This window comes from Nothobranchius furzeri, chromosome 5 (assembly GCF_043380555.1).
Source record: "Nothobranchius furzeri strain GRZ-AD chromosome 5, NfurGRZ-RIMD1, whole genome shotgun sequence".
NCBI lineage: Eukaryota > Metazoa > Chordata > Actinopteri > Cyprinodontiformes > Nothobranchiidae > Nothobranchius > Nothobranchius furzeri.
This window is the reverse complement of record NC_091745.1, coordinates 82,801,436-82,816,313: the sequence shown is the minus strand read 5'-3', so window position 1 is coordinate 82,816,313 and position 14,878 is coordinate 82,801,436. Positions and strand designations below refer to the sequence as shown.

Below are 14,878 nucleotides of genomic sequence, written 5' to 3'. Positions count from 1 at the left end.
TAATAACAAAGAGAGAAGTCTATTGAAATACTTTCTTCAGGTTTCCACGACTGGGGGGGGGGGGGGGGAGTGCCAGGATGCTGCGTAAGATTACGCATGGATGTTTGTTCAGTCATTAAGTATTAAGAAGGATAATTTGTGTATTGAGAGGGAATACCATTGTGACAATAACAAACCCCGTTAAGACCTTTTAAAATCTTAAAACATTACAGCTGCAACATCACCGCTACTGGCTGCAGTTCATGATCAGCAGCTAAAAATGTATTTATTAATTTGGTTTAACGTGTAAATCAAATCAAAACTCTCAACAAAGTTGATGATTATTTATAGACACAAACCATCCTCCTCTCCACGCAGGAAGACTTCAACTACTCTGTCATAAAGCTTTTCAGTTCCATCAGTAAGTCCTTTTCTTTGGCCATTTTAATATTTCCCATCTTTATCCTATTGTCTGGAGCAACTACTCTTCTAGATAAAATTTCCTTTGGGATTATTAAAGTATTCTGATTCTGATGGAGGTCATGGCTGGGTCGCCTCTGGCTGAAATACAAACTAGCGACAGGGTTGGACGGACTCTCGTAAAAACGATCAGCTTCACTGAAAAAGTCCGTCTTGATAACAGAACTGAAGTAATCCCTGAGACCAAATCAGTTTCTTCTTCTCCGTTAGCCATACAGCTAGTCTGCTATCTGTTGACTAGTGATGGTGATGTTGGTGAATGGCTGACGAGTTTTACTCACGATACACTTGGGAGACGGTTTTGGAGATCCACTTGTAAACTAGCAGGTCATAAAGCTACATGTGAGAGTAAAAATAAAACCAGTCAAGCAGCTCAACATTTTATTCAGTATTTTACAACCACTACATCACTAAAGTCAGTCAGCCTTGTAACATTTTTAGCAGCCATGGCTCAATCCTGACTGGGACAGCCTAGACACATCTGCAGGAGAGGAATTACTAAGAATGGAGCTCATTCTCCTCTGAACACAAGTTACGGAAGTTATTGTCTTCTCCAGCAACCATTGTTTGAGTTAGAGGCGCCGTTCCCTCTCGTCCCTCCCAGGCCCAGTCTCTAAATTATTAATCAAATCTTACGTGCCAAACGGTATCTTTTAATTTAAACAACTTCCACTTAAAACATTTTGGATCGTTTGAAGTGGGTTTTTGGATAGAGGTCTTACCTGTTGTAGATAGCAACATAAGTTTGGATAAAACAAACATTCTCACCGAATTCATGATGGAACATCTAGCTTGAGCTGGGTTAAGTCCAAAAAGGAATACTGGCATCTGAATACAGCTTGGAGTTGTACAAATTAACTTCTCCAAACTAAGGTCACTCAAAGTGCTACCTACAATAGATGAAGTGTTTATTGTTCAAGAATTTTCCATAGAAAACCACTTCAGAAGCTCTGCAGCGTTATCTTAACATAACCATATCTGATTATCAGTCCAACAGCAAGGCAGGATAGTGCTCTGAATACACTGAGCTTCATGATCCACATGTTTCAGACAGTTACACACTCACTGTACAGTATGGGGTCTATGTGCCTCTTTAAATGCAAATAAAACAGATAAAATTTTCTTCAACTGATTTGAGGAACGACACATCATTGTCCAGTTTTCATCAGCCTACTACAGAAAACAGTCCTCTTCAAGAACCCTTTCCACCGCAATCGTTTCCCATCTAGGCTGAACGGGTACATCAACATAACATAACACTACAAACACCTAAAACAGCCCTCAGGATTGGCTGGTTTGTCCTGATTATGGGTTATGTGGCATTACCTCTGGAGATATGGCACTAAGTTCTACTAGGATGCATCAATTTACAGTGAAAATTTCCATTTATGTGTATTAAAAAATAGCAGTCGTAACAGCAGATATGGAACTGTAACTCTTTGGTTAACCCTGATATATCATACTGACGTACATATATATCAATGTTTATTAACAGTAGTACATTCTTGTTCCTCAAACCCCAGATCACTTCATTACAGGCCTCAGAGAGAGAGGGAGGGATGAACGGTTCTACAAAAATACTATATGTACTTCAGAACCAATGTAAGAAAATGTCAATGAAATTTCATTCCCAGTCAAAAGTTTAGAAAAATACAACCACACAGGAAACTCAGATATGTGCATAGGGATTTTTTTCAGTGAACATCAACTACAAAATACTTCGATTAAAAGCACAAGTAAAATAAGCATCAGCAAAGCGACCAAACCAACAGAAACAATCAGCTCAAAGATTCAAGTGGTCAGAAATTAGATCAGAAAACCAGTTCTTCTTTGGGTCTATCTGACCACAGTCTGCGGTTCTGCGTCCGTGGAAGGGGGTCCTCTGCTGAGCCGTGATGGCTTCACGAACACACCGTGACCTGGGGGGCAGCGGAAGTACACTCTTCCCTGGACAGTCCCATTGTGCTTACCTAAAAGGGACAAGTAAAAGACATTTGTTTTGTTTTCCTGTCATTTATAGTCTCATTTGTAACATATAAAATATATCCAGATTGCAAAACTGTAAAACCACTCTTGTTTGTAGTTTTAAATCGTCCACCAGGCCCTTACTCAGAGTTTTTGGATCAGATCTCTGATTTTTTTATCTGATTTGGTGCTAAATACTGATAAGGTCATTGTAGTGGGGGATTTCAACATTCATGTGGACATCGAAAATGATTGCCTCAATGTAGCCTTTAGTAATATCTTAGACTCAATTGGTTTTACTCAAAGAATACATAGCTCCACCCACTCCTGCCATCATACATTGGACCTTGTGCTGACTTATGGCATAGAGTGTGAGGAAATAACAATCTTTCCACATAATCCAGTCCTCTCGGACCACTTTCTGATAACCTTTGAGTTTTTTATAACTGAGTTCTCGAGACATGAAAGTAAATTTCACTATAGTCGGTCTCTATCTGACAACGCTGTTGCATCTTTTAAATCAACTGTTCCATCTTTACTGTCCTCAGCATCTCAGAGGAACGTAGCAGAGGGCAATATTTTCAGTTCTAGCCCCTCACAAATTGATGCCTTAGTTCATCATGTTAATTCCTCTTTACGTGTGGCATTAGATGATGTTGCCCCTTTAAAAAAGAAGGTAATTAGGGACAGGAAGTTGGCTCCCTGGTTTAACTCTCATTTACGAGCCTTAAAACAAAACTCTAGGAAATTGGAGAGAACATGGCGCTCTACGTACCATGAGGAGGCCTACCTACCCTGGAAAAATAGTCTTGTGCTTTATAGAAATAAGCTTCAACAAACTAGAACTGCTTATTTTTCAGCATTAATTGAGGAGAATAAGCATAATCCTAAATTTCTTTTCAGTACAGTTGCTAAACTTACACAGAATCATAGCTCTGAGCCATCTATTCCCTTAGCCCTCAGCAGCAATGACTTCATGGGATTTTTTACAAGTAAAATTAATTCTATTAGAAACAAAATCTTTAGCATCCTCCCTAATGCGATTTCTTCTTCCTCAGTGAGGCAGCTTCAGAGGTGACTGTAGAACCTCATCTGTGCTTGAACTGTTTTGATCCAGTTGAGCTTTCAGAGTTATCAAAAATATTAGCTTCATCTAAACCTTCAACTTGCATTTTGGATCCAATCCCAACCAAATTATTTAAAGATGCATTTCCTTTGGTTACTGCCCCCATTCTAGATACAATCAATCTATCCTTAGTAAATGGATATGTACCACAAGATTTTAAGGTTGCTGTAATCAAACCTTCACTTAAGAAGCCTTCTCTGGATCCAGATGACCCAATGAATTATAGACCAATATCTAACCTTCCATTTTTATCCAAAGTCCTGGAGAAAATAGTGGCCATCCAAGTATGTCAGCATTTAAACACTAATGCTCTGTTTGAGGAATTTCAGTCTGGTTTCAGAGAGTATCACAGCACTGAAACTGCATTAGTGAGAGTTACAAATGATATTCTCATGGCCTCAGATAAGAATCTTGTGTCTGTTCTAGTCTTGTTAGATCTCAGTGCTGCCTTTGACACAGTTGATCACAATGTTCTTGTAGAAAGACTTGAACATGTTGTAGGGATCAAAGAAACAGCGTTAGGCTGGTTTAAATCCTACCTGTCTGACAGATTTCATTTAGTAAACGTACATGACAAATCGTCTTCATACTCCAGGGTTACTTGGGGAGTACCACAGGGTTCAGTGCTTGGACCAATTCTTTTTACTATATATATGCTCCCAATTGGTAAAATCATTAGACAGCATGGGATAAACTTCCACTGTTATGCTGACGATACTCACTTATATTTATCCATTAACCCTGATGAACCTAATCGGTTGGGTAGATTACAGGCTTGTCTTGAGGACATAAAAAATTGGATGACTCTAAACTTTTTGCTTTTAAATCAAGACAAGATGGAAGTTCTCATCTTTGGACCCGAAATCCAGAAAAGGAAATTGCTTAGCCAATCACCTGACCTGAATGGCATTACATTAATCTCCGCGAACAAAGCAAGGAACCTTGGTGTTATCTTTGACCAGGACATGTCATTCAAATCCCAGGTTTCACAAGTTTGTAGGATTTCTTTTTTCCACCTTCGGAATATTGCTAAGATTAGAAGCATACTTTCCAGGAGTGATGCTGAAAAACTAGTCCATGCATTTATTACATCAAGACTGGATTACTGTAATTCATTACTCTCAGGAAGTCCACAGAATGTAGTTAAAAGTCTTCAGCTTGTCCAAAATGATGCAGCTAGAGTTCTGATGAGAATTAAAAAGAGAGATCATATCTCTCCTGTCTTAGCTTCCCTACATTGGCTACCTGTTAAATTCAGAATAGATTTTAAGATCCTTCTTCTCACATATAAAGCTCTTAATAATCAAGCTCCATCATACATTAGGAATCTGATTGTTCCATATGTTCCTAACCGAGCACTTCGCTCTCAGACTGCAGGTCTACTGGTGGTTCCAAGAATATCTAAAATTAGGATGGGAGGCAGATCTTTTAGTTATCAGGCTCCTCTCCTGTGGAACCAGCTCCCAGCTTTAGTCCGTGAGGCAGACACTTTGTCTACTTTTAAGAATAGGCTTAAAACATTTTTATTTGATAGGGCCTATGGTTAAAATCTGATGTTAGCCTAAATCTGGACAAGTGGGGGAGTAGAGGGAGGTGGAGTGTACAGTCGGTAAAGACGGCTCTCCCTTGCCCTGCCTCCAACATGCCTCCATCTAAATAGGATAGATTATCCAGAGTAATCTCTGTAGTTATGCTGCTATAGGCTTAGACTGCTGGAGGATACACTGACCACTTCTCACACTCTACTGCGTTCTTCTACTATCTGCTCTTTAACTGTATTATTTTGTGCAATTTCAGCTGTTAACTTTATTTTCTCTGTAAGTGTTTTTCTCCCCAGAAGAAGCGGCAATGACGTTCTGCTGAGCTGTGGTGGCCTCATGGAGGGGGCCATCGACTAGCACACTGCTGCTAACCACTTAAACATTCTCTCTCTCCTGATAATAACTTTTTGGTTTCCTTGACTTTTGATGTGCTAATACTAGTTTATCCGTTTAATTATAGATTCACTAGGACAAATACAATAAAGTTTACCTTTCACCAAATAGAATATTTACTAAGACATCACAATATAACTATAGACACATTACTTGTGTGTGTGTGTGTGTGTCTCTCTCTCTCTCTCTCTCTCTCTCTCTCTCTCTCTCTCTCTCTCTCTCTCTCTCTCTCTCTCTCTCTCTCTCTCTCTCTCTCTCTCTCTCTCTCTCTCTCTCTCTCTCTCTCTCTCTCTCTCTCTCTCTCTCTCTCTCTCTCTCTCTCTCTCTCTCTCTCTCTCTCTCTCTCTCTCTCTCTCTCTCTCTCTCTCTCTCTCTCTCTCTCTCTCTCTCTCTGCTCTGTCTCTCTCTCTCTGCTCTGTCTTCTCGATCCCCAGTGAGTCATGGAGGATGGCTGCTTATACTAAGCCAGGATTCTCTGGAGGTTTCTTCCTGTTAAAAGGGAGTTTTCCTCTCCACTGTCACTTTATGCTTGCTTGGTATGAGAATTGCTGTATAGTCACTGACACTAGTCAGTGACTTAATGCAATTTGCTGGGTTCCTTATATAGGAAACATTATTTCTGATTGGCTTAATGAACTGACCTGAATTGGAATGTTTATTATGTGAAGTGCCTTGAGACGACTCTTGTCGTGATTTGGCGCTATATAAATAAACTTGAATTGAATTGAATTGAATAAATGCTTTTCTTATGTTCTAACATGTAAACTATGAAGTCTTTAATAATCAATAAATCAATAAAATAAAAAATCTTTTATTTTATCTTATCTTATTTGCAGTGTTGGGAGTAACGCCGTTTAAGTATAACGGCGTTTCTAACGGCGTTCTTTTATAGGTAACGGAATAATCTAATTAATTACTTTTCCCGCCGTTGCAACGCCGTTACCGTTACTGGGGACGGAACGCTGTGCGTTACTATGTGCTTGTCGAACGTTGAGCAGCAGCGTGAGGCTTTCTGACCGCCACACTTCAGCTGCAGCCAGGGAGAGAGAGGTGTCGATAACACACTTACAAACTCGATGATGATTGGCCGGGTGGGCGGAGACCCTCACGGTCTCAGTCACCGCATTCTGTAGACACAACGGGAATAACTCCGTTTAAAATAACCGCGTTAATAAAAAATATTTCTTTCTGTAACAAGCAAACTAATTAATTTCGTCTTCTTGTATCAAAACGTCGTTTCTGTTACTGATAAGAAAATGCGTGCGTTAAGCAGTGCAGTGTGTTGAAGCTGTCATCAGCTGATCAGGAGCTAAAGAGGCAGATGTTTAAGAGCATCATGGCCCGTGAAGAACGAGGAAGACGTGATGAATATGTACGGCTGCAGACCCGCAGATTTGTTGCTGCAGCAGCGAATTTGCGGGTCTGCAGCCGTGCCCTTAGCATGACAGCGGGACGTCCCGAAGGTCCGCTCACCTGTTCACCGCTCAGACGTCCTGATCTTCTACCTTCCTAGATCATCCAGCTGTAACCTGTTTCTGATCATGTCTTTAGTCCCGCTGTAACACTGATGCATCAGTCTCAGACGTCATGGAGCTCAGGTGTTATTAGAACTACCTGTGTGTGTTTACCACCCAGCTTCAGCTCTTCTGTGGTTGGGTCTGACCCACGTTAGTAAATGTAAGTCCTCCATCAGATCTGTGCCTCTTCTAGTGTCATTTTAAAGGATATTTATTTATTTATTTAACCATTACTAGATTACCAGCAACAGAAATGCTGCTAAAACACACAATTATGTGAAGCTGTAAAAATTAGAATACTGTGCAAAATTACATTTATTTCTGTAATTTAACTAGACTGAGAGACCATTTAAAGGCTCGGGAACCTTTACAGGTGTTTCTATTTGCAATTTTAAATTTTAGCTGATTGGGTTTTTGTTAAATATCACACAGTGACCTTTTCATACATTAGTGTAATGTTCCTGTTAGTAGTTCCTCCTGTTAAGTGCTTATTTGTTTAAATTATTCAGGTTTATATAAAACATTTGGACATACATTTTATTATGTTCAGTCATTAGTCATTTATATTTTACTATTGTAGTAATTCTTGCATTCTTTAATAAAAAAAGTAACTAAGTAGTTACTTTTGTTAGTAATTAGTTACTTTTATGATCTTGTAACTCAGTTAGTAACTGAGTTACTTTTTTGACAAAGTAATCAGTAACTATAACTAATTACTTTTTTAAAGTAACGTTCCCAACACTGCTTATTTGATGGAAGGTCATGTTGAGGTTTTTTTCCATGTTGACTCAGAATAAACAAATCAGCAAGTTTTATTATAATTTTTTGTAAACTTTTGTATCTAGTTGTAAATTTAGTTTTCTTGTTAAGCCTGTTTAAGCACCCTGAGTTACGGTAGCGTGTGAAAGAGACATAAATGATGCATGTTGGGTGATCCTGTCGTGAGTGTTTGGTCTACAAAAACCACTTAAGTCTTCTGACCTGACCTCACCTCTCATATGCTAACGGAACATGTAGGTTGGATCATTAGCTAACGGCAGAAGTAATGCAGTTTTATTCTGCAAGGTTTCGGCAAAATGAAGAATTTCATTCAGTAAATAACTAGTTAAATTTAACTTACCCACTGCCATGTCTAGCTTCACACCGATCCAAATCCCCTTTGCAAACTCCACCCCTCCCACGTAATAGACGGTCCCTCTCCTCTTCCCCACCCACACTTGTTCTCCAGGTGCCATCCAGTCTGGAAGCTGAGGCACTGGGGAGCTCTCATCCCCACTGGAGTCTCCGGATGGATCGGTACTGCTGGAGTTAGGACTGGGGCAGGGACTACCGTGTGGTAGATCACCCTGGGCCGGCTCCTGGATCGGAGGTTCTCCACCTGCTCTGGGGGCAGTAGCTGTGGGTAGAGGTCTGACGGCAGACAGGGAGGGGTCAGGCGCATAGATTGGGGCTTTGACTAAAGTGCAGGGAAGGGTTGTGTTCATGCATGACACAGTTACACTAAAAGAAAGTTCAGATCCAGGACATCTGCATGTTACATTTTCAGGATTGAATGTCTCATTAGAAACATTAGAGGGAAGCTGACTGTCAGTGTCACATGACTCTATGTTATCCGGTTTCTTCTGGTTTGAAGGGATTCTCAAATCTTCCTGTTCAGATCCTTCTGTAAAGTGTGCTAAATCAACTTCACCATTGATGCCATTAGCACCTTTAAAGTCAGTGTACTCTTGGCTGGTGCTGAGGACACAGTTGTGAGGATGTGAGCGTTGTTTATCTGAGCAGTTAGAAATACTGACGGGTGAGGAGGCTGAAGGGACGAGCCAGCTGTGAGCTGTAATGGGTGGCTGCTGTGTGCCGCTCTCAGCTGGAATATTTTTGGTCTGAGTGCTGCTTCTCCCTGGGTTGAGGAACTCTCTGGAGGTGCAGTTCAGGTGTTCTGAGCTCTCACTGGCACCAAAAGGGATGTCTGAAAGTGTGGCATTGGATGCACTGTGTGAAAAGTAGCCGCTGGTGCTGCTGCTGGGCGTAGGACTCCGGGACACCTCCATTTCTCCGCTCACGCCTCCACACCGGATTCCCCTCAGGTCCGAGCAGAACCTGTCCCGGTTCTCCAGGGTGGCGTTGTAGATGTCAAAGTTAGCAAAGTCCTCAGGGATGTAAGTCTGGAAGCTGGTTTGGTCCTGAGGGCCCCCATTTGGATTGACAGCCAGGTCCACATCTCCCTCCTCGTCTTCAGAATCATACTGATCAAAAACAGCAGAACAAAGGTCAGTTTGTGTGGTGTTGCAGAGCAACATTTAGTTTTCAGTGAAAATCAAATGGGATGATACAATGTAAGAGTGTTGTCTCTATTGTGGCCATGGAAACAGCCACTAGCAGTGACACTGAGATAATAGTTTTGCAACCCTAAAGGCTAAAAATGCTATTGATGTTCCCAATGTGATGACACAACTGGAGGAATGGTGTGCAGATTGGGAAGTTTCCCGACTAGCATGTTGATAGGATTTTAAAACAAACATTTAATAAAAACAATATCAATTAAAACTCTATGGGACACAAACCCTTTGAGAACATTTTGTCCTTATTAGGGGTGGAACTGTTACACATTAATTATGAATAATTAATTAGAAAAAATGATGCGTTAAAAGCATTCATGCATTTAATCAGAGATTGCATTTCAGGCAAGGTGGAACCTTTGTCATTGCACGATTTCCTGGTAGGCCGGATATCACTGAAGCACACAACAATGCACAGTGCTCTGCTAACGGTTACTAAAAGGGGATCATTTGAAGGAATTGGCTGGCTTGGACTGCTGCAGTATTTGGGAAAACTCGTCAGCCTCTTCTCTTAACTTGTAAAAATAAAATAAACTTCCTGAAAACTACGGACTCCACGACGCCGACAATTTTCAGAGATCGCCTCGGATCTCTGCTGCTACTGCAGTCACCAACCGGCACAGACAGCTTTACAAAAGTCGAGGAAAGCTGTATTTTTAACATTCATGTGACATCTGTGCAGCGCTGAAAGCACCAGACAGAATGACGCTTTGCTCTTAGCAGAAGTTTATAAAAGTATTGAGAGGAAAATGCTCCGTGTCCTCACTACTCCGTAAACAGTCACAAACAACGGGTCTTAAAGCAACAGAAACACTCTAGAAAACTATCAGAGAGATTTAAAAAATTACGCCAGTTAATTAGATTTTTGTGAGAATAGCGACAGTTTCAACATCGCAGAAAGGTGTTGAAGTGGTCAGACATCAGCTGATCGGGAGCTAAAGCGGCGGATGTTTAAGCAGCACATCAGGGGAGGCGAGGAACCAGAAAGGTGTGATCATGCTGGAGATCACACCAGACTCGCTGCTGCTGCATGAATCTGCAGGTCTGCAGCCATCACCTTTTTAATGCGACAGCGGGACTTCCCATGCCAGAAAGGTCCGCTCACCTGTTCACAGCTCAGGCGTCAGATCATTAAATCCTCGTCATGATCTTTTATCTTCCCATCATCCTCCAGTCATCCAACTGGAACCAGTTAGTGTTCCTGATCATTTTAAATGATTTCTATTTACAGGTATGCTTTTACTGCATTAACAGAAATACACATGCTAATAAAAACATCCAATTATACAAACAAGTGAACTAACTGAAAAAGTTATTTCAGTAAATACACTAAACACCATTTAAAGGCTCAGGAACCAGCTTCAGCTGTTTTCTATTTGCAATAATACATTTTTGTTGATTTGGGTCTTGTTTCACATCACAAAGGGACATTTGAATAATTAAAATGCACTTTTTTAGAAACTAAAATAACTTGAGTTTACAGTAATAATATCCATGTCTAATGTTTGATTCTCTGCCTCCTTATTTTTTATTTAAAAAGTGCATTGAGGGTACATTTTCCTGAACAATTAAAATGTGATTAAATTAGATTAATTAATGACAAAGACTCTAGATAAATAGATTCATTTTTAAAATCAAGTCCTACCCCTAGTTCTTATATAACTATACTCTAAAATCATCTGAAAGGGGAAATGCAAAGCCCTTGTCATTGCCTTTACTTTTCTTGGTGCTGACATTAAAATGTTACAGTTGTTTGTGGTAAAATTTACTTGCAATTTAAAAATAAATGACTTATTATTTATTTATTTTTCCCGGTGTCCTGTCTGGCTGTGCAGCAAACAGAATTGATGTCTGAATGCAGATGACAAGCCTTACAGATTTACTCTCAGGTGGAGCATCAAAGCTTCTGCTCTTAATGTCACGCCTGATACTTAAAACTTTATTGTTATTGTCTTTGAATGCTTTGTAATTCCGACCAGACACGGAGACAGAGGTGAAAGAGAAAGGAAAAGACAAAAGGAGGGGGGGGGGGGGGGGGGGGTCCACAAAAATAAAAAAATCAGTGATGAACAAGAGTCTGCTTCTAGACCTGCAGAAAGAGAAAGAGCAGAAAAAAAGGGACACGCAACAATACATCAGGAGCAAGCTATCACCGCGTCAGCCTGATGAGGAAATATATAATCAACATTGTTTAACTGAACAATCACACGATAATAAATCACAGTGCATTAAGTGCCCACCACAGCCTTAAGACATGTGTTGAACGTGCCCAAGTCCATACTTATGAGAGCATCATGAGAGCACCTGTGTGTGTACACGCGCTTGTTTATGTAAGGTTTCTCTATAGGAGCATCCAATAGAGAGTGTGAGGGGCTACAGATCTGCCCCCTAAAGATGCGTAGGAGATGGAAGGAGCTCCAAGTCCCAGAGATGCAAGAGCTGCCCCAGAGCACAGGAACTCCAAGGAGACTGCGACCAGAAAGGCCCCCGCCCCCCTCGAGAGGTGCAGAGGATCGCCCCGGGGAGCCACAACCAGCAGCCGGCAGAGTCCCGGGAGATATCAGCGACAAGCCCACAGGCCCGCCCGCAGCCTCCAAGCCGACCGAGCGCGGGACCCAGGGGCGACCAGCTCCGCCGGGGGCACCGCACCTCACACCAGGTGTGGCAGGGGGAGGGGAGCCGAAGATGTATAGCATCGAAAAAAGTCTCATGAGATGGGGGAGTCAAAGGCCCCACCTGACATATACAGTCATACACAGACACAGTCACACACTCCCTCCCTCATGCTCACACATACACACCCTATTCACTCTGGTATTTTTATTGTCATTAGGTAATGGATGTCCAGAATCTGCCAGACAAAAAGAAAGTTCTGGGCCCTCATTTATCAGCTGTACTTACACACTGACCGGTATTGGAATGTTTACTATGTGAAGTGCCTTGAGACAACTCTTGTTGTGATTTGGCGCTATATAAATAGACTTGAAAACATGAATGTGTGGTATTTACCATCTTGTACAACTCTCGACCACACTAATGCATTCGTAAATGGTAATTCCAGAGGGAACAAGTCTTCTGCTTGTAAGTGTTTTTCTCCCCAGAAGAAGCTACGACGACGTTCTGCTGAGCTGTGGTGGCCTCATGCAAGGCCAGATTAACCATATGGGCAACTGGGCAATTGCCCAGGGCCCACAAACTCTAAAGGGCCCAGGGCGGCAAGGGCACGAGCAAATTACTGTATCTGTAATCTCCCGCTTTATATTAAACTAGTGTGACCGTACGTCCTGTTTTCCCCAGACATGTCCGCTTTTCACTCTGTCCGGGATGTCCGGGTTCTTGTATTGATGAAAATGTCCGGCTTTTCATCCAGGAACAGGGATGGGGAGCTGTATATCCTACACATCCAGGGCAGCCGGAAAAAAGTTTTCTACCTATATTACTATATTATCATTTATGGACTCTTTTCAGCAGAGAGCGGCAGAGCGATGATCGGTGCGCAGTGCTCCAGGCTGCTGCGTGCAGCGCACGGTCCATTCTCAAAGTGGCGCAACCAAAAAACTATAATTAGCACACGATCGTTCTTGTCCGCACATGTTCTCTACTTTCTGTCTTATTTGTGCCTGAAGCGCTCTGCTACTGCGGAGCTCATCACCTGTGCTGCGGTGATTTCACCTCACTGACGCATCGAAACGCGCTCTCCGCTTTGCGGTCAGGAGATCCCTTTGATCTGCTCAGAAGTAACTGATGAGGTGAAAAGGTAAGAATCCAGGCAGCAGATTTTCTGGAGAGTTTAGAGGAGATGCAGGAAGATGAGAGACAGACAGGACAGGAAATAGTTAAATAAAAACAAGAAAACAAAACAAAGTGTGAAAAAGTAAAATGTAGGTAGATTTATCTCCACTACACGTTTTTACCTGTATAAAACAATAAGTTACACACATGTAGTATTTATACATCTGATACAATTCAGATCACCTTCAAAACTCAGTCACACACCCAGGGCCGTTTCAAGACATTTTGGGGGCCAAGGCAAAATGACCACCCCCCCCCCTACACACACACACACACACACCACCACCACCCCACCTCCATAACTGGGCTCCCCAGAAGCCTCTGTGTAATTCATGCCCTCTCCAGTAGTGTTAGTTATATGGTGTTTATAAAAGCCCCTCAGACATTACTGACATGTTCTAATATTATCAGATGAAAAACTAAATTATCAGACATGCTGTCTCATCTGCTGCTTTTCTAAACTTGCAAACAGTAACAAAACCATCTGAAAGCCACTATTTGTGGATTCTCTGAAAGTTTCCATGGAGTGTGTGACAACTTATTTTTTCATTGATCCTATCGTCTAATCTCACAGCTGAAACAAGCATCCTTAATAATCTGTGCACAGGAAGCTTACCAATGCTGTAGTAAAACAAAAGTTATAATTTATTATTAATAAAACCTTGTTGCAGCACTAAAGCAGAAAAATTAGATTTTGCAGTAAATATGCTAAATATTCACATATGAATTGTTTTAGAGCCTTTTTATTGGCAGAATCTGATATTAATTTAGTTCTTACAAAAAATGGGTCCCAACATGGTTTGTGTGGCGTTGCCATAGTGTGACGTCATAGGCACAGATCCCCTGTCCTCTTGTTTGGGAATGGAAATATGATCACCCTGTATTAAACAAACTGTCCACCCGGGCTTTTGTGCTGCACAGAGACGCTTCACTGCCTATGACTGAACGTCAGTTGAGAGTCAGTCTCATGCAGAATGACCAATGAAGAGAAGGCCTCAAGTTAAGACTCTCTCCTCATTGGTCAGTCCACACAAGGTGGGTCAAAGGTTACCCTGAGCGGGTTACGTGATGTCAGGCATTCAAGTATTGAGTATATTTACTGCATATTACAGTAAAATATTCTGTATGTGACCATATTATGGTGATCCTCGGGTCGTGATGATGGGGCCCTTGAATATTGTTGCCCAGGTTACAACAAAGTGTTAATCTGGCCCTGGCCTCATGGAGGGGGCCATCGACTAGCACACTGCTGCTAACCACTTAAACATTCTCCCTCTCCTGATAATAACTTTTTGTTTCCTTGACATAGAATGTGCTACTACTAGTTTAACCGTTTAATTATAGATCCATCGGGATAAATACAATAAAGTTTATCTCTCACCAAATAGAATATTTACTAAGAAATCACAATATAACTATAGACACATTACTTGGTGTGTGTGTGTGTGTGTGTGTGTGTGTGTGTGTGTGTGGTGTGTGTGTGTGTGTGTGTGTGTGTGTGTGTGTGTGTGTGTGTGTGTGTGTGTGTGTGTGTGTGTGTGTGTGTGTGTGTGTGTGTGTGCGCTCTGTCTTCTCGATCCCCAGTGAGTCGTGGAGGATGGCTGCTTATACTGAGCCAGGATTCTCTGGAGGTTTCTTCCTGTTAAAAGGGAATTTTCCTCTCCACTGTCACTGCATGCTTGCTTAGTATGACGATTGCTGTATAGTCACTGACACTAGTCAGTGACTTGATGCAGTTTGCTGGGTTCC

At 41.6% G+C, this 14,878-nt stretch overlaps 1 protein-coding gene across 1 annotated transcript in view; it reads right to left on the bottom strand.

The window, feature by feature from the left end:
• Positions 1-823: 823 nt before the first annotated feature.
• The window catches only part of kif13a (kinesin family member 13A), a 218,133-nt gene continuing 204,078 nt past the window's right edge, over positions 824-14,878 (bottom strand). Inside the window, exons 37-38 of the mRNA XM_070551279.1 lie at positions 8,122-9,244; positions 824-2,429 (exon numbers count right to left, since the gene is read on the bottom strand). Of these exons, the coding sequence (XP_070407380.1) occupies positions 2,296-2,429; positions 8,122-9,244 (1,257 nt within the window). The 3' untranslated portion in view covers positions 824-2,295. The remainder of the gene's footprint in view (positions 2,430-8,121; positions 9,245-14,878) is intronic.